The sequence below is a fragment of the Leptosomus discolor genome, chromosome 3, assembly GCF_034619465.1.
Source record: "Leptosomus discolor isolate bLepDis1 chromosome 3, bLepDis1.hap2, whole genome shotgun sequence".
In the NCBI taxonomy this organism is placed as follows: Eukaryota; Metazoa; Chordata; class Aves; order Leptosomiformes; family Leptosomidae; genus Leptosomus; species Leptosomus discolor.
Window position 1 is genome coordinate 71808178 of NC_141393.1, and position 18602 is coordinate 71826779.

The following is an 18602-nucleotide window of genomic DNA, read 5'->3' on the forward strand; positions in this document are numbered from 1 at the left end:
ACTCACCTAGACGCAGCCCTGAGCTGCTGCTTTCGTTTTGAAGCTCACCGTGTTTGGAGCAGACATTGGAGTAGAGACCTCCAGGGGACTTCTCCAGTGGCTGTATCACTCCCGGCACCTGGGACTTCAATGCTGTCAGCTAAACCTCTGCTAGAGGTAAACAGAAACCTTCACCAAGAACACAGAGCATCAAACACCACAAGCAGATTCAGGCTCAAGACTGTCCCACCACTGGCTTCTGCCTTTCCCAGACTTAACTGAGCTTAAGTGCCTTGTGGGTGTTCAGTTCTCTGCACCCTTTTGGCCCAGGGGATCTCTGCAAGTCCAGCCACCAAGCTGCTGCTTCTGCAATGCGCAGCACTGATCCCCTGCCCCACCTTGTCCAAGTGCTGACAGCTCTGTATGATCCCATCCTCAGGCTGGTGTGAGGAAGCTGGCAGCACAGCAGCCATTCCCATACACCTCTTGTGGGCATGACTGGGCACAGGGATTCCTCAGCTTGCCGTGTAATTGTCTGTGCCCAGTCTGTTATCTGAGCCTCTGGGCATGGTGGAAAGCCCGCTTCACTTTGAGGGGAACCAATAATTTTTCAGATGTGGCTGAAACGCTGTGTCTGGCTCTGAACTATGTTGTAAACTCATAGGAAGTTTCAGCACACTGATTCAGTCTGAAAAATCAATGGTCCTGAGTCTGTTATGCCCAGGGAAAGGGTCACCAGCCAGCACCGCTGTTTCCATTGCAGTCATTTGGAAACCTGGAGCACGTGAGGGAAATGGTCTGCGGTGTGTAGGATCATGCAAGCAGAGCAAGGCAAGGGCTTTGGGAATTGTGGGTGTCCTGTGGAGCAGGGGGACGTGCCTGCCCTGGGAAAGGCTTGTCCCAAGTGGTGCCTCTGGCCTATGTGCAGGCCAGTGGAAGTATCTTGCTGCAGTGAGATGGGCTTTGTAGCTGTTACGCAGCATCCATAGGTATCAAAACGTGGAGGGATGGAGCCCTACCTGAGGGTGCACATGTGAGGGTGAGGGGTGAAACAGCCTGGGCTTGCAGTCAGAACTATCTGAGTGGGTTCCTGCACATCTGGACAACTCTGGGGTACTTTCAGTGGGTGGGGGAGCACATTCACAGCTTCCAGGGCTTTTATAAGGTAGGGCACAGTGGGGTCCGGTCTGGTCACAAGGACTGGCCTTTCATCAAGTGCAAGACGGAGATTTTTCACCTCCATCCCAGTTGATTTCCATCATGTCCGGTGTTGATATAAAGAACCTGGATGCAGCGCCCGTAGCAGCCCGGGCTCTCCCACCGGGGAGGGACACGTTCCTTGCCCCCGCTCCCAGTCGAGGGCTTTCCCCCTCGCTCAGCGCACCCTGAGGCTGAGCTGGACCCTCACCACCGTAACCACTTGTGATGCCTTTTTTTTTTTCTTTTTTTTCCCCTTTTTATTAAACTTCGGCGGGGCCGGGCTGCAGGCCCAGCCCCGTGCGCTAGATGTCAGCGGTGACTCCCCCAGCGCCCCTTTCGGGTGCTCATTTTTTAACGCTTCCCTGCCCCTCCCCGCTGGAAGACGGGGGGGGGGCGTGCAGAGACCCGCGCTTACAGACCACCCCCGCCCCCCTTCCCCTCCCCGCCCTTCCTCCGCGCTCCGCGGCGGCGCGTCCCCGCCCCGGGGCCGGCCGGTGGCGAGGGGCGGAGGTTCCGCGGCGGCGGTGGCGGCGGCGGCGCCGGGCGCGCTGCAGGGGCAGCCCGGCCGCCGCGGGGCCGCCATGCCCGCCAAGTCCAAGTACAACCTGGTGGACGACCGGCATGACCTCCGCATCCCCCTGCACAACGAGGACGCCTTCCAGCACGGCATCTGCTTCGAGGCCAAGGTGGGCAGCGGGCGCGGAGAGGGTCCGCGGGGGTCCCCGCCCAACGCTGGCACCCCAGCCCCCCGGGATTCCCTGTTTTCCAGTTCTCTTTTCGCATAGCCGTGGATTTTCTCCACTTTCCCTCCCATTGGCGTTGCCTGCTCGCCCCCAAACTCAGCTGCAAAGAGTTGGGTGAGGCTTCCCTCCCATCCTGTAAGGGTGTTGAAGCTGGTCGGATGGGTCCAGCTGGAGCGGGATCACCCTGCTGCTTCACCCGAGCATCCCTTCTTGGCCCTGCATCCCTCCGTGGCTCTGTGTGGTGTTGCTTGGGGACGTTGGCCCGGGAGAGCCAGGGTTTGTGTGCATCTTCCCAGGAAAGAGCGGAGGGCTCGGGCTTTGCTCTGCGTTTCCAGCGCTGTGGGTGATGCTGGAGTGCCGGCGTGGTGGGGGACAGTTGGTGTCTGCAGGATGCCTTGTACCTTGGTGCTCCTTTAATGGGACAAACTCATCGTGTGAGCAGATGGAGGAACTGCGTGCCGTTTGCGGTGTGGTGCAAGAGGTCAGGGCCGCCTGCCCGAAATAAAAGCTTGCTATTTCTTGTTACATATATAAACCATTCTTTCTAGTGGATTTGGCAGGAAGCTCTCTTTTGGGGTTTTTTTTTAGATTTTTTTTTTTTTTTTTGTTGGGACCTTTCAGTCTCTTACTTCACTCAGGCTGTGGCTTCTCACAAGGCTGAGGGCTTGCAGTCTCGCAGCAGGCTGGGAAAAAGCCAAGCTACCTGCCTGCCGTTGTCCAGCCCCGAGCAGGTAGCACTGGCTGGCAGTACACTGGGAAGTAGCTGGCCGTGAAATCTGAAAAAGGGAAGTGTAAAATTCTGCCCCCCTTGCGGGCAATGTTCCTGGGGGATACAGTTATCACTGTATACTTGAGTATGACGAGATACTCAAGTGAGGTTGACTTGGAAAAAAACCTGGTGTAAAACATTTTTGAGTGGCGGGGAAGCAGGCATCTGTCGCACACCGTTGTCCTTGGAGCACATGTGCTGGCAGGGGGAAAAAAATCACTAATGTGGTATCTAATTGTGTGCAGTGCCCTGGGGGCAAGGCTGTGCTTCGTTGGAGGGTGTCGAAGTGTTATTTTCCCCCTTTTCTCAGAGCTGGGAGGGTTCCCCTGCAGAGGCCACCGCCTGCCCGACAGCAGGCACCATGCTGCAGAGAGCAAAACAGCAGAGTTGTTGTTTACACAGCAAACTTAAACCTGCTTTGCAACTGTTTCCTGGGAAAAACTGTTCAAATTCACCTTTGCAGCTTTTTGCTCCTGGATCATTGGAGCCGATTGCTGTTTTACTGCCAGCGCCTGCTCACCCCTCACCTGCGGGGAGGCTGCAAAGCACTTCCCTTCTAAATCCCATGTCCCTCTTCCGTGCCAGGTTTGGGGGACCTGGCTTGGGGGGTGAGGAGTGGGATAGGGCTTCAGTTACCCCTCACTGCTCATGGCTCATCTCTTTTCCATGCTGCTGGTCTGGCTGCATTAATGGGGTGGTACGTATTGGTCTTTGTTAGCTCCTCTTTCTCTTGTTTGGTATCCTGTGGCATGCGTTAACGCCAAGCACAGTCTGTATGAAACCCAGCTTCTGAATTTGTGGGTTTCTCCAGCAGCCCCTCATGCCAGATGCAGAATGCAGATGGCTTAAGCAATTACTCCATCCTTTTATTAGATTGCTGGAGATTAATTAAATGCTTACGCTCCTTTAGTTCCTTTTATCCCCAAGAATCCCGAGCGCTTAAACCCGCATGGCTCTTGTTTCAGCCAGGCACCCAGCACGAGTCACAAAAATGAGGAACTGTGATTTAGAGCAGAACTTTCGGGGAAGATTAAAGAAGAAAAATGCTCATCTGGGGCGCCAGGACTCGCGTGCCTGTCTCCTAAAAGCCTCCTGGGACTGCTAATAGCGCGGGTGGCTGGGATCCTGGCGTTACAGCCCTCAGCAGCTGGATCAGTGCTCTTTGCTCCGGCAGCCTGGGATTCCTGACGAGCTTGCTTGGGGCTCACTGCAGGGGGGTAATGCAGGCCTGAGTCGGTATGTGCTGATTTATTGTTTTAGTTTTTAATTTTCTTTTCACATTCAAACCTATTCTGTATGCTGCTGTCTTTGAACGGCACATGTAGTGGATGTAGTGCATGTTTTGGTTCATCAGTAGCTGCTGGCATTCATGCTGTTGTCCCCCTTTGCCCCTCTTCTGAGGGAGTCCCAGCATCCTGGGGTGGGTGGCTGTGGGCAGTCAGGATTTGGGCCCTTTTCAAGCACAGAGCGATGGACTCGCTCTGAACCAAGTTGTGCTGTCACACGTGATGCCATTGGGAGACTTGTGCTGCTCATCCCCACTGAAGCCTCTTGTAGCCATATGCTCTGGCACAGGGACACTGAGTCTGAGCAAAGTCCTCTAAGGATTATGATAATCCATTTTCTGGAGATAAATCAAATAGTTGGAAAATCCCACTCCATCTTTTTAGGAATAGTAATGCATTTCACACTTTTGGATCTGTTTTCATTGGCCACTTCTCTTGTCACCAAACTCCTCTGTGTCCCAGAGGCGCCTCGGCCAGGCTGCTGGGAATTGGAGGAGCTGGCTCCGAAGGGAGGCAGGGCGTTCTTTTTCTTTTGCATCTTGCAGTCTGAATTGTTGAATAAAATCAAAAGCCTGGCCTCTTGGGTTAGCTGAAGCATTCAGATGAAAGAACTGGGAGCTGCAGCATGGCACAGGGGAGCAGACAGAAATTTCCACTTGCGCAGTGGTTTTCTGGTTAAATAAATGGGTACGTAGAGAGTAAAGACACCTCCTGTCCTCCTCCACCTCTCCACCCAGCACAGCTCCTGCAGTCCGGAAGAGGAGGAGCGGAATGCGAGCTTACTCCTTATCTTCCCAAAGCCTTGGTGCTGCAGGACAAAACCCAAGGGCCACCTTGTGCAACACCAGCAATTCTGCGCATTCAGAAATCATGACTCAGGCCACTCCAACGCCTCCACAGAGATCAGCATGTAGAGGGAATTAAATGGGGTGGTGGAGCCTGCCTCTGGAGTGCCAAACCCCCGTCTGTTTGAGTGCAGGGGTGCTGGGTGCTGTTGGGTTCGCGTGGGGAAGGTGTTACTGGCCCCTGTTAGAGCCGCTCTGAGGAGCTGGCTGGGCTGGGCTCTCCTCCTGCCCTGGAGATGTGTGGTCCAGAGCAAGGTCCAGAGCAAATACCTATTATTTGGAAAGAGCTGTTAATCCTTCGGTCCCAAGACTTGTTAATCCATTTGCAGTGCCCTAATGTATGTGGTTCCCAGCGAAGGGGCAGATGGGTGCAAGGACCTTCTCTGCTTTTCCCCCATCTGCAGGCAAGGGGAGAAGGGGCTGTCCAAGCAACCCTTGGTCCACGGGCGGTTCAAGACTGCCGTGGGCTGGGACAAGACATGTGCTGGAATCTGGTGTTCCTCAGACCAGACCTGTTTGCAGATAAATGTGGGACTGACGGTTTGGGAGGATTGCTGTTCTTCTGGGCAGCAGGTGGGTTGTTTGGGTTTGGGTGGTGAAGGGGTTTTTTTCCCCTTAAGGGATCTTGGCAACCAAGCATTTTCTCTCATGATTGTCAGTACTTTTCTCTGCTTTTGTGCGTGGGAAACTGAAGTTGAACCGAGCATCTGCTGCTGTCTATGTTTGGAGATAGGACATGAAGGAGATTTTAGTCCCTTCCTATGAACTCCTCCAGCTCACCTGCCCACCGCCTTCCCAAGGCTGCGAGCACTGGCAGAGCCTGGTGGTTGCTGCAAAGATAACTCCCTTATCAGGAAAAGGGTTATAGCTTCAGGTGAACACTAAGCAGTGACTGCACGTGTGTTTCCACTCTTGTGTACATTTTTATGTATATAGGGGCTGTACATAAAAGCATTTGAAGTGAATTGAGTTGCAGGCAGCTCAGATCGGGGTCTTCGGTTTTCATCCTCTGCTTCAGGCTCCTTTCCCAGCGAGGTTCCCTTTCCCAGAGGGCTGTGAAGCCAGAGACAGGTTGTGTGAAGCTCTGCACCTCTTTAGCTGTCTGGGAGAGACTTGGCAGATTTATTTGGGGGCTGTTTGTACTGGCAGCTCTGGAGTATGGTGTGCTCTGTCAGGACTGCTCAGCCTGGAGCAAAGCTGCAGTGTGATTTAGCCCAGGATTGCTTGCTTGAGGCTATAAATAACCTTCACAAGTGCCACAAAAGTTCTCGTCTGAAACAGTGGCATATTTCTGCCATACTTGTTAAGTCAGTTCACAGGCTGCTTAGTGAAGCTCTTAGCAAAAAAAAAGTCTGCCAGGATTTGGCAAAGCTGTGTGTGCCCAGACTGTGGGTCCCAGCTGGGCAGCGCCTGGGCTCGGCAGATGCCAGAAGGTCCCAAGGAAGAAGCGACGGGGGTGGGATGCTCCCAGCTCTGCTTTCTGTCCGCTGAAGTGCTCCGGTCTTGCGCACCCTGTACACGAACACGTGTTAAGGCTATAGCTGGGTGTAAGTGCAGGAAGGTCAGCCCCTGCGTGGGGGGGTGGCTGCGGGCAGTGGGGCTGGGTGGGGTACGGAAAGGGGGGTGAGTGGACAACTCTGCTTTGTTGACATGGAAAAACTTCAGCTCCTGCTGCACGCACTTGCTCTGTGTCCTGGTGTCCTTGCTACACAGCCACATCCTGCTGCAAAGGTGTCTCCCCTTATCACACGAGCCCCATTTTGGCTGGTGAGAGGGGAGGGTGGGTGCGGTGCACATGGCTCTGGGTGAGTGCTGGGGTCTTGTCTTGGGACTCCCGGAGCTCGAGCACCTGCGCAGCTCATAGGCAACGCAAGCATTTCGAGGACCAGCAGGGAGGTAAGCAGTCGTATCCTTAGGGCATCAGCTTGACCCGTGCTGCCTGGCATGAGGTGTCCCTGTACTGATGCCTGCTGTCTGGTTGCCCAGCTTTGGGCTGGTCCGACACACTGTGTTAAACTACCTGGCTCCCAGGGCTGGGTGCACCCCGGTGTCCTCAGGGTGCAGAGCCCGGTTAAGGGAGGAGAGAGCCTGCTGCACCCACCTGCTGGGCTCAGGCTGGAAAGCCAGGGCTTTTTTCTGTCAAAGTCAGCTGGCATCCTGACTTTTCCATCCCTTTTGGCCTCTGAGCCCACACCACTGCAGTCTGAGTAAACTTCCTCCCTTTCCTTCCAGCAAGGCTGGGTGTTCCTGGGTCCAGGGCAGAGCTCAGGCTGTGCCAGCCCAGCCCCGTGGCTCCCTGGGCAGAGGCCATGCGTGGGCAACTGGAAAGCAGGAGCAGCGGGACAGCAAAAGTCCCAGCAACTGTATTTCCCCTTGCTTTCCGTGATGACAGCAGCCTGGGGAGAAGCCCTTATCAGCCAGACTGCAGACAGGCTGGGTGCTTCCCCAGGTGCTGGGGAAATAAAAGTTTAAGATCTTGGGGCGCCTGGCTAGGGAGTGATGCCCGAGCACTTCAGCCCTTGCTTTGTGGCACAGCCGTGTGTCATGGGGCCAGTGTCCCAATACCTGGTGCAGCCTCGTGCCACCCTGGACTCTTCAGAAATCTTGGGTCCCTCACACCCCATATCTGATGCCTCCCACCCAGCTGCCGGTACCTCTGGTAACACCTCTCCAGCCCGGGTGCAGGACCATCTGCTCAGACGAGGCTCTCCCTGCCCCAAGGATGGCTGCGTAGCTCGTGGTGCGATGCTCCAGCCTGGGGCTGGTGCCAGCGTGTCTCCTCTGCCTGCGCTGCCCTCCTGCCTGCCTGCCTGCTGCTCCTCTGCAGAAGCAGTGGCTCCTCATCCATGGCAAGCTCTCTGACTCGGGGCAGCTTTCGAAGCTGGAAGCCCGGCAGCCAGCCAACTCAGGCTCCCCTGTAAGTTGGGTATGATTCAGCCCTGACCTTTGCGTGCAGTATCGGGCTGGCAGAGCAGCAGCATGCCTCCCTCAGGAAGACAGCAGCTCCTCTCTAGGAAGGCTTTCGCTGCCCACCACTGCCTGCCACCTGCAAGAGATCCCATCAACACCTTTGGAAGGTGTTCCCCTGTCAGGGATGCAATTGACCTTTGGTTTTCCCAAAGATATCCACCACCTGCTGCCACAGAAACAGCACCTTCTCAAGAAAATTCATTTCTGACAGAGCAGAAAACAAGAAGTATTAAAACCTCAAGGAAAAATGAGAAACTAAGTGACTTGTGCAAACATTGCTTTGGCAAAATGCTCTCCTTTGTTTTCTTGTTGGTTTTTTTTTTTTTTGTCTGGCCAGGGGAGGACTGGTATTTTCCTGAACTGGACAGGTCTTTTGTAAGTCATGGGTGGAGGGTGCATGGTGTGGGCTGTGTCTGGAGGCCCCTTCCAGCTGTGCTTGGGACAGAAGAGGGAGTTCGCATGGGAGGGGGACAGCAAGCAAGCTCCCTTTGGGTGCTGAGAAGCCTGGTGGGTGATGGCCACAAGCCTGTGCTGTGGCAGGTAGAGAGGCTGCCCTTTTCAGGGGCCCAGGAAGGACTGATCGAAGACTGAGTCCCACACACTGGGATGAGGAGCAGTGGGGTGTGCAGGGGACTGAAAGCACCCTGCGAAATAGGTGCTTTGTGCCTGCCTGCCAGTGCCGCCGCCCTGCGACAGAGCCTGGAGCAGCTCTGGCCTTTTGCAATGCGAGGATTGCCTTTGTGGGGCTGCCAGAGTGCCTCATTACAGGAGGGACCCCCTTGGCTGCCCATTCACTGGCGGTCCGAGCGGGTGGCCTTTCTTGTCGTAATTAGGCCAGGGAGGAGGGGGCTGCTTGGGATTGCCGTCCCCACCGACCTAGCCATGCCCCCTGCCTTCAGAGTACAGGGATCAGCGACACCCTAATCCCACCTGGCTCTTGGGTGCACAGGGGGGTCTCCACCTCTGCCCCCCATCTGCTGGCAGGGTGGTGGGGCCATGGATCTGGAGGTGATTATTTGGGAAAGCTGCGTCCTGCATGTGTCCATGGAGTTTCCTCCTCCTTGCCTCCCGGAGGTTGGGGAGGGTGGGTTCTTTCATCGGTTTATTTTCTTTGTCAGCTCTTTCACACAGCTTTATTTTCCTTCCTTTTGTCTGGGGCGCCTTCCTTTCTCCTCCCCGGGCTCAGCCCCGGCCCCACCGCCTCCCTTTCCCGCAGGGTCGACCTGCCGGTACGGATGCGGGACTGGATGCCAGCCTGAGCCCTGGGAGCCAGCTCATCAGCCCCTGCGAGGACCAGGGCCACTGCTGTGCCTGGCACCTCACTTGGGGCATGGTGGATTTTTAAAGGAAGGCAAAAGCCCATGCCTGGGGTCTGGGAGCCCCCATGCTTGGGGGTCCCTCGGGCTCCTGCCCTGGGAGGGGGGAGCTGGGTCTTGGTGTTGGGGTGGGATGAGGGGGGAGCGGGGAGTCCTACACGCTGGAGGCTCTAGCTGTTTTGCTGATCCTCGCCTCTGCCTCGCCTGCTTTTTCCCACGCCTCTTCCCGAAATGGAAGTCGATGCTGTGAGTAGGAGGGCTGGAGGAGAGCGGAGCAGGAGCGCCCTCGGTGCACTTGTCGCCTGCAAATCACTAGTAAATATGGGTGGTTTCGCAGGCCATCCATGCTCCTTGCCTGGGAAATAGTAGTTTAGCTGAAAGGCCAACCTCTGAGTCCACACTTTTGGGAGGACACTTACCACATTGTGAAGGGTTACTCCTCTGCATTGCAGTTCCCACATGTGATATCTGCCCTGAAGGCAAAAATAATCGGGGGGGGGGGGGGGGGGTCTTTGTCCATCTGTTGAGTTTTGTGAAACCTGAAAAAAATACCTGCCTCCAGAGCGGGGGAGAGTTGGATGTTATTGGAGCTGTGTGCATAGTAATTGCATGAAGTGAGCCCACGTCAGGGCTGGAGGTGCTGTGGGCTCTGGTGGGGGCTCGTTCTCACAGGATGCGGGATGCAGCAGGGTGTCCTGGAGCCTGGGTTTGGGAGCAGAGGCGAATCCTGCATGGTTTGTGACCTGAGCCCCTTGGTTTGGGTGCTCACAAGCATGGGCTGGAGGGGAATAGCTGAATAAAGGGGAGTAGATAGGACGGCATCAAGACACTTCCTACTGCTGGTGCTGTTTCCCAGGAGGGCCATCCAAGGAGGTCCAAGGCGATGTCTGGTTTCTGCTCCATCACTTGGTTATGGGACAGCCCAGCCCTGACAGTCTCACACACGCAATGAGGGGCATGACTGATGGTTGCTGCTGGCCAAGGTTGTGGTTATCAGCCAGGAAGATGGCATTGCTCGAATTCATGTGGTTGTGGGAGCCAGCGGTGGATGGGGCCATCTCCTGCCCAGCTGATAGCTGCCACTGCCTGCCCTGTCCTTGCACGTGCAAGGACACGCCTGTGCTCGCTTGGGGAAGGAAAACGGGGGGAGAAAGTAAGCGATTGCCCCTCCAGCGGCAGTGACCTTGTGCTGTTGGGAATAGCTGGAAGAAGATAGGTATCCTCTGGCTGCAAAAGTCTGTCCTTCTCCTTGTGTAAGCTAAGAAGTCTCCCTTGCAGGTGAGTGGGAAACAGTGCTGGGTGGTCCCTGCCAGAAGAGCAGCGTGGGGAGGCTCAGAGGGAGAGGTGCTGTGCAGCTGAGATGTTCGCCTGGTGGGGGAAGATGGGGAAAGGGTTCTTCCTTATGGTGGGGTGTGCCCAGGGCACTGGCCGCCTGAGCCCTTCTCTTCATCTCCTACTATTTATTGATGGTTTCCAGACTTTATATAAGAAAAGGGAATCGATTGATGTCAAAGATGCCTCTCTTAATATGACCTGAACCTTTGAAGGGATGGGAAGGCTATGTTTAGTCGTTGCACTTGAAAACTTACCAAGATGTGCACTTTTGCAGTTGGGCATTCAGCAGTTGGGGTCTGGGCAGTTAATGCTGCCTTTGCCAGCAGCATGGGCTTTAGTCCCTGGTTACATAAAGCTGCCCTGCACCATGGCAGCCTGCTCAGCACGTGATGAACGTGCCAGCTGTTTGGGGTTTATTTTTATATCCTCTCTCTTCGCATTTGCTCTTACCACTGATTGCCCGGTGCCGGTTGCTGGACGCCTGCCTCCGTCTGCACCCAGGGCAGGAGCCATGCAGCTGAGGATGGCCTCAATGAGGGGGGGGGGCTTGTTGAATTTGGGGTGTGGGCGCAGAGGGTTAGCAAGGAGGGCTCTCTGGGACAGCGTGTACGCACAAAACCCAGGGTCGGTTGTGCAGCCCCCGCGCTGTGCCCTCAATAGCAGTGGTAGCAGCATCCTAGCGCAGAGGAGCCAGGAGTCCCGCAGTGATGCTGGGTGAGAAGTAACCCCTCTCGGCGGCCTCTGCTTGTACGGTGACATGTTCAGCCATTTAAGCACCCGTCTCATCGCTGGCGCTTGAAACCAGCGACCTGAGTTTTCGTGGTGTCAGCAAAGGTTATGGCTGTATTCACGGGAACACGTAGCCCTGCCCGGTTTAGTGCCCACACTGCGCTGCCGAGGGTTACGTCAGTGCTCGTGTCAAGATGAAGCGTGGGAGCACAGGGGGCTAGTAAATAGACTGAAAACGCTTTTCTTTTAACTACATGTTTTTAGCACTCTGCATTGACTCTTCATCACTTGTCTGTTTTCTGATCCTTCTTCTGAATCTGCCCTCTTCCATTTTATTTTTAAAAAGGTTTTTGTTCGGCAGCTCTCCGTGCTGGGTCACAGCGGTGCTGCCTTTGGTCCCCTTTGAATAGCAAAGCAGCTCCTTTATTCTGCAGGCTTGGCCTGGAGGCTCAGCATTGCTGCAAAAACAGCCAAGGGTTTGGCAGGGCTGTAATTAAATAGTGAAGGGCCTGTCACAGGACAGGTTGCCCCAGCTATTTTAGGGATATTCCAGTATCCAGGTCTATAATAGATGACTCAATGCAGCAAAGGCGATATTGGCTTATACGTATGTACTTTGATCAATGAGTCCTGCTGGCCTGATTACTGAAGTTACTTTATTCTTAGAGTAAGGGCTGCTGAATCCTTGAAATGTTGTGGTGAGGGAACAGCTTCATAGTGGGAGGTGTGTGACGCTTCAAGTGCAGTGGGCAAAACGCCACCTGTTCCCCAGAAGTAACCCTGGGTTCCCTCTGGGGATGCTGTGAGGCCGTGGTGGGACCGTGAGGTGTCCAGTGCCATGGAAATTCAACTAATCTGCTCTTTCTTTCCCTCCAGTACATCGGGAGCCTGGATGTGCCGCGGCCAAACAGCCGCGTGGAGATCGTGACGGCCATGCGTCGGATCAGGGTGAGTGTGGCAAGGATACTCCTTCCCCTTGTGCGTCGAGGTGGCGGGAGCACCGCTCCTCTTTCTCTGCTTACAGCCTTCCCTTCCATAAGTCACATCCTCCAGGTCATTCGTAACTGTATTTTTCACCATCCCCCTCTTCATTGTAACCCGGGTGTGATGCCTACAAGCTTCGTGTGCCACACCGCCATGTTTGGAGCATCCCCAGTGCTGGCTGTGCCCTGTGGTACCTGGGCATCCCGTATGCTGTGTCTGGGGTTAGCTGCAGCCCGAGCAGTAGGAGGGTCATCTCCACGCTCATGGTGCTGCGTCTTGTGCAGGCGCATGTACTGCAGAGGCAGGGATGGGGTGAAAGGTGGATGTGGGATGCGGAGCTGCCAGTGCTGGGTGGAAACCGTAGCATGTCCATGATTCAGAGGATTTCCTCTTGTGTCAGTCCCAATTCAAAGGTATCAGCAACCTACCTGTGGAAGAGGTACCTTTGTGTTTTACAGCTTGCATAAGCGCTTCAGCTGCAGGAAAATTCGGGCGCTGCCTGGGTATGGCAGCAGGTTAGTGCCTGGTAAATGGCAACGTGCAAATTAAAGTGCTGAGTAACAAGTTCTGGGGCAAGCCGGCAGCGAGCTTGTTTAACAGTGAGTAGGTCAGCTAGTAATGAAGTCATCTGGCTTCCCAAAATACTTATAGTCAGGATGCAGGGTGCTCTTACCATATAATGCTTGGCTGATAGCCAGGAGAGGAGCTTTTCCTCTGCACCCTGGCCTCTCTCCTGCACAACTGGAAGGTGTTCAGGGGTGGGCTGGGAGGTGAGCAGACCACACACCCGGTGAGCTTGCTGCCCCAGGCTTAAAACAGCAGGAGCTTGACTGCTCTTTGAAGCACGAGACAGCCCTTTGGGCAGTGGTTGGACCTTTGTCTGACATATGTGGCAGTGTGGGTGCAGGCGCAGGTAATTTTGTCTGCTCCGTGGGTCGGAGCAAGGGGTCTGCCCTGTCTTCCAGCAATGGCTCTCTCCTGGGAACAGTACTCTTAACTGGAAGGAGCCGTGGACACTCGCAGGGACGTTGAGTCTTTCTGGTGGCCTTACGGGATCCCGTAAGCATCGGACCTGTGTGGCTGAGCAGCCCTACTGGGGCTCGACTGTCACCCTGCTCCTCTCTCAGCCCCTCCTGTGGAGTCTTGCTGTAACCTCATTTCCTCTTTTCTCATTGCCAGAGGAGGAGAGGAGTATCATAGCCCAGAGAGACAGATTGCAAGGCTCTTCTGTTTCAAACTTCCAGGGTGTACATGGTTTGTGGGCTTTTCTCAACAGCTTTCCTATCTGCTGCCCTGTCCTCTTGGTGGTGGTTAATGTTGTGGCTGGTGCACAAGTTGAGAAGTCCTTTATGGTATTACGTTTGCTCACCTTGGTTCCAGACGAGGTTTGGATAGAACAACTGTTACGCCATCAAGCGCTCTTACAAACAGCGGTTTCCTCTGCTGCCTTTCAAGATAAGACTTTTGAAAGAATGCAGCTCCAGCCATGAAATCACATAACTCCACATTAGTATGGGAGGATTGTCACAACTTTGAGGGCTTAAATAAACTCAGGGAAAAAAAAACCCAAAACACTAAAACATCGTTGTTGACCAGTATAAATAAACTTAAGCATAGCTTAGAAAATTCGTAGGTAAAGTTCTGAATGGTGTGGGAAGGACACAAATTAGGGTAAAATAATGATTTCTTATGGTGAGTGATGTGCATGCAACATGTGCTCAGGCCTCCTTGATCTAGTGTAAGACAGGAGAGATGCAAGTCATTGAAGGGTCATGAGTTTGCAGATCAGATCTGCCAGAGAGGCTTTTAATGTCTGTTTATTTGTCGCGGGGTGCTGTTTGTGAAGAGGATGCCAGGATGGTTGGTTTGATGGGAGTTTACGCATACAGCCCTTCCCTGGTTTCCTGTGGTTTGCACTGGCCTTGCACCCAGCAGCAAGACCTTACCGCGGCGTTGCAAGGGCATTCGCTGGCTGGGCTGGGTGCCGGAGGCTGGTTTGAATTTGGCTGGAGGTCAAGGAATGCATGTCCTTCTTAAAGCAGAAGGGTAGTTGTGTTCTTTAAGGAATAAAGTGATCCCAAAGTATTGCCGTGGGGAAACCAGAGGAAGAAAAAGCTTATTTAGGCACAGAAAGCAAGTGGTGGGAGATCTTCAGCTGCAGGCTGCAATGGTTCTGTGTGTGGTGTGTAAAGCAGCTTCTGACCCTGAGGTTTGTAGGGTTTTTAATGCAGTCCCTGTTTTAGGGGGAAAGTGCTGAGTCTGTTTATTCTGAGTTAGTCCCTGCTGGTGAGGGAGGGGGACCCTCGCCATCTGCCCTGCTGCTGCAGCTCCCCTTTCTTAGTGCTGCCTTTGCCCTAGCTGCTCACTGAGCTGTGCTTGTATTTACTACATGACAAAAAAAAAGATCCTGCAAAGAAGTGAGGAAGCATCCTGCCTGACAGCAGGGGTCCTGAGGGGGAGTGCACCCTGGAAGCCCCCCATAACTGCCTCTGCTGGGCTGAGAGCAGGGAGGGATGGGGCCAGGAGCAGCAGCAGCTCCTGCAGCGCTGCCTCCCCTCTCCTCCCTGGCGGTCTGGACTCGGAGGGCGAGTGACTGGGGTCTGGCCGATCCTGTCTTCCTGTTTAGATGGAGACCTGACCCTTTGGGGGCAAAGAGGAGGACACGGCATAGCTGGCATTGCTGGAATTCCTGCTCTGGTCAGGCTCTGCTGCCCTGGTGCCGCTCTACCGAGAGCAAGGCAGAGCAGCAGCCGTGGGCAGAACGGCTCCATCAGAGCAAGATGTATATATTAAGCCCAAATCTGGTCCCTTTTGTGGATCTAGGTTGAGAGGGACTTTATACAGTGAGTCTGTGTTGCAGGGCAGGGGTACCGTCCCCTTCCTCACCCCTGCTGAAGGTCTGGCGGCAGCATGGCCATCCTCACAGTCCTGGCCAGAGGGAGGATTTCTGTCCAGAAGCAGGAGGATGTTGGAGAATTCCCAGGATTCTCGCAGCTCAGGGGGTGAGGAGGGAAGGGGAGGTGCTCAGCCAGCTGCCTCTGCCTTCCTGCTTTTCCTGCCTGCACTGGCTGGGCTTGCTGAGGACACAGCCCTGTCTTGCTCTGCATTTTGGTGCAGATCCCTGGCCCTGAAAGGACTTGGTGGAATGGGACATTAGCCATGCCAAGGATGCACTTGGACAGTAATTTTGTGAGCATTTGCTCCAGCTTTCATCCAAAGTCTACGTCTTCTGGCTTTCTTGCAGAGCCCCGATGGCCATGTCAGTACTAATGCATACAATAGGCCAGGGCTTGTTTTCCTGGCAAGTGGTTGGGCTTGTGTTCATACAACTGAACCCCTTCTCCTCCTCATTCCAAAACAGGGTGGCCCGGTCCATGTTGCTTCATGCCCTAAACTGCTGGGGTAGGTTGGCCTTCAAAATGCTCCTTGGCTTCTCTGGGTGCAAGGTTTGAGAAACTGATCTGTAAGTCCAGATAGTTACCTGTGGGCACCTGAACATTAAAAAGTCTCAAGATCAATAGTAATTAAATAGTTGTTAGAGCTGCAGCCAGCTTGTCTTGTTGGTGTGAGCCCAGGGGACTTTCCTTGCCCAGGGTGTCCTGGGAAGCAACAGCCCAGAGGCCACAGTGTTCTGCTCTGCGTCAGTCCCAGGCAAAGCTTGAGAAATTCAGATGGGAGCTCATGAGAGTGGTCTGGGACATGTCGTACGCCGATGAGGGTGTTAGGGTACTGGAGAAGAAGAGCCCAACTGGTGCATCTTCCCAACTATTAAGGACTATGAGTTGTTGAAGAATTCAGCTTGAAGTGCCAAAGCTAGCTGCATAAATGACAACAATAACTGTATATTTTTAATGTTACCATGTTGTAAATATACGCAAATACTTTTCTTTCTGTGCTTCTGGCATGTCTCCAGTGCAGCCAGTGCTACCTGGCTGGGGCTTGGTGTGGTCATTCTAGAGAAATTGGAATCATCCTTTTTTTGCTACTTGGGTTGCTGAGTGCAGCTTTAATCCAGGTTTTCTTTGGTGCCAGAAAGGATGAAATCCTATATAGGCACTTCTTAAAAGCTGCTTCTGTGGAAGTCTTTTGCAAGCCTGTTTCTGGGAAGTGTCCAGCTGAGTTTTGCAGGCTCAAAACAAGGAGGCATTTCAAGCACTTTAAAATTTAGCTCCTCTACACCTCCTACTTTGTCAGGTACATCTGATTTTGTGGGACTTCTGCTGCTTTGCATAGCTGAGCTCTATTTTAGCAAATTGGCAAAATTTATGAATTTCAACAAGCTTGTTTAAAGCAAGATTTTTGCATCCTTTGCAAGCCACATGCACAGTCGGACTTGGTGTGAAAATTGATGCATTTGGCTAGCTATTTGTGTAGAGTGCCTAGTGTGATTTTGAGCTCATTTAATTAAAGTATTTCTGAGATACCCCTGTTCCTACCATGCCGCGTTTTAAAAGCGTTAGGTCATTTACAATGATGCTTTTTTTTTTTCCTTTCACCATGCAAGGAGCAGCATGGCTGTCCCTGCCATAAAACAAAGCAGGATTTGAAAGCAAGCTGGCCCTGCGTGCATGAGCCCTGCCTGGGGGCAGCCCACCCACGGCTGCCTGCGGGGGACCTGCACAGTGGGCAGGGGGCAGTGGGATGGCCAGGAGATGCTCAGGCTTTGGCTGCCTGAAGAGCACAGCCTGCTCTTGCCAAGTCATGGCACTTGCCGTGAGGTGAATTATCGGTGAGCTAATGACTTGATGTGATTATCCGAGATGAACAAGATTAAGTTGTATTAGATCTTGGAGGAACCAAAGGGATATCTGTAGTAATTTCAATTGCTCTTTCAGTGCTCTGACCATCGCAGTAAAAAAGGGTGAAGGCTTCCAGGCAAGTTCATTGTATTTCTCCTGTCACCACCAGTGACACTTTAACTCTGTAATAAAATAATGGCCAGTATGGTATTGCTGCCAATGTGCTGCCTACTAGGCATACATAGGTCAAGATCTCATCCTGTGATTAGTATTTAATCAATAAACTGGTTAAGTTAGTACCGAGATTCACCAGAGCAGCCTTTTGACCAAGACTGTCCATAGGGAAGGAATGGTTTACAGGAGAACTGGCCAAAGTGTGGTGGCCCTGGCTTTGCTGTCTGTTTTCATACCATGGCCAGCATGTGGCGAGTGCTTTCCAGAGAAGCTATGAAGGTTACTGGCAGTGTTAAGTGGTATGAGTTGTTCGTACACTCTGTTGTCATGCACATGTAGTGAAATTACAAGTTTAAGGAGGTAAATGACTTCATGTGGCAGAAGGGCAGGCATCTGAACTGGTAAGAAGGTATGAAGTGTGAGCCATTAATGCTGGAAAGTGAGGTCTGAGTCCCAGAGGAAGCTGGGTAGGGATGGGGCTTTGGGCACTGCTTGACGGAGGGACTTAGGGAAGGAGCTCCCAGGCAGACGGGAACAAGTACTGCCTGTGCTGGCTGTCTGCCTGGCCTACCGGGTCATGCCGTGGCAAGAATGACTGGGCTCAGCCAGACATGTGACTTGATGGGTCCCGAGGAGACAAGGAATGGGCATGTTCCTCTTCCTCTAGTAGCTGGCCTCATAAGTAAGTTGTGATAAAGTTCATTGCCTTTTGGCTTCCAGCAATGCCCTAGCTAAGAGTTCTCTGCCAGGCTTGGGGCAGCAGCGTGTCCCTTGTGGCCAGGCTCCAAACTGCAGTGGGGAGGAGAGCTTGGTGCCAGGGGGTCCAGCCTGGGAAAGAGCAGGGGGTTCTGAGCTGGACGGAGGGCTTGGTTGTGGAGCCAGTGAGGATGGAGGAAACCATAACCCATACAAGGGAGCATGCTTTGGGAAAGTTAATGAGCCAGGAGGTGCATGCTGGTGCGTGGTCTTCCCCACACCACCTGTCTCTCTGAGGAGCTCAGCACTTCTGCTCTGGGCAAGTGTCCCATGGGCAGGCAGTGCTCAGGGCTCTGGCAGGAGCACGTCAACTGATGCTGGGCACTCCAGTGCAGGCTGCAATGCCCCTGGTGGGTGATGCTGGCCTGTAGCCGGGCAAATGCCTTTGAGAGGGCCGGGAGCCAAGTAGGCACCGAGCCTGGGGCAGGACTGGAGCTGCCAGCAAAAAGCTGGGAGGCAGCAGTGCCTCATGTCCCCAACATCCCTGTCATGCATCCTTGCCCTGTGTTTGCTTGGGTTGGCCTTTCTTTGGTTGGGCTTTCTTCCTTCTCTGAAAGCTGACGGCGTCTCCCTGTGACTCATCTCGCTCCCTGGCTGGGGGCTTTCCCCGCTGGCGCTTGCAGTGAGTCACGTTACGGGTTACCGGCTGGATGATGCCGTTGTCTGAGCCATTGGCAACTATCTTCTGGGAGCTTGAGGGAGAGGATGGAGAATAACATCTGCCAGGCTCCCCGAACGTGGGGGAAAGGGCAGACCTTCACCGTCACTCCTTTCCAG

General features: G+C 53.8%; 1 protein-coding gene across 5 annotated transcripts in view; it reads left to right on the forward strand.

Annotated features, from left to right (window-relative positions):
* Window positions 1-1760: 1760 nt before the first annotated feature.
* NOS1AP (nitric oxide synthase 1 adaptor protein) overlaps window positions 1761-18602 on the forward strand; it is a 46070-nt gene continuing 29228 nt past the window's right edge. For all 5 annotated transcript variants that reach the window (XM_086462938.1, XM_086462939.1, XM_086462940.1 and 2 more), the window contains exons 1-2: window positions 1761-1865; window positions 12049-12120. In XM_086462938.1, coding sequence (XP_086319064.1) covers window positions 1761-1865; window positions 12049-12120 — 177 coding nt within the window. The remainder of the gene's footprint in view (window positions 1866-12048; window positions 12121-18602) is intronic.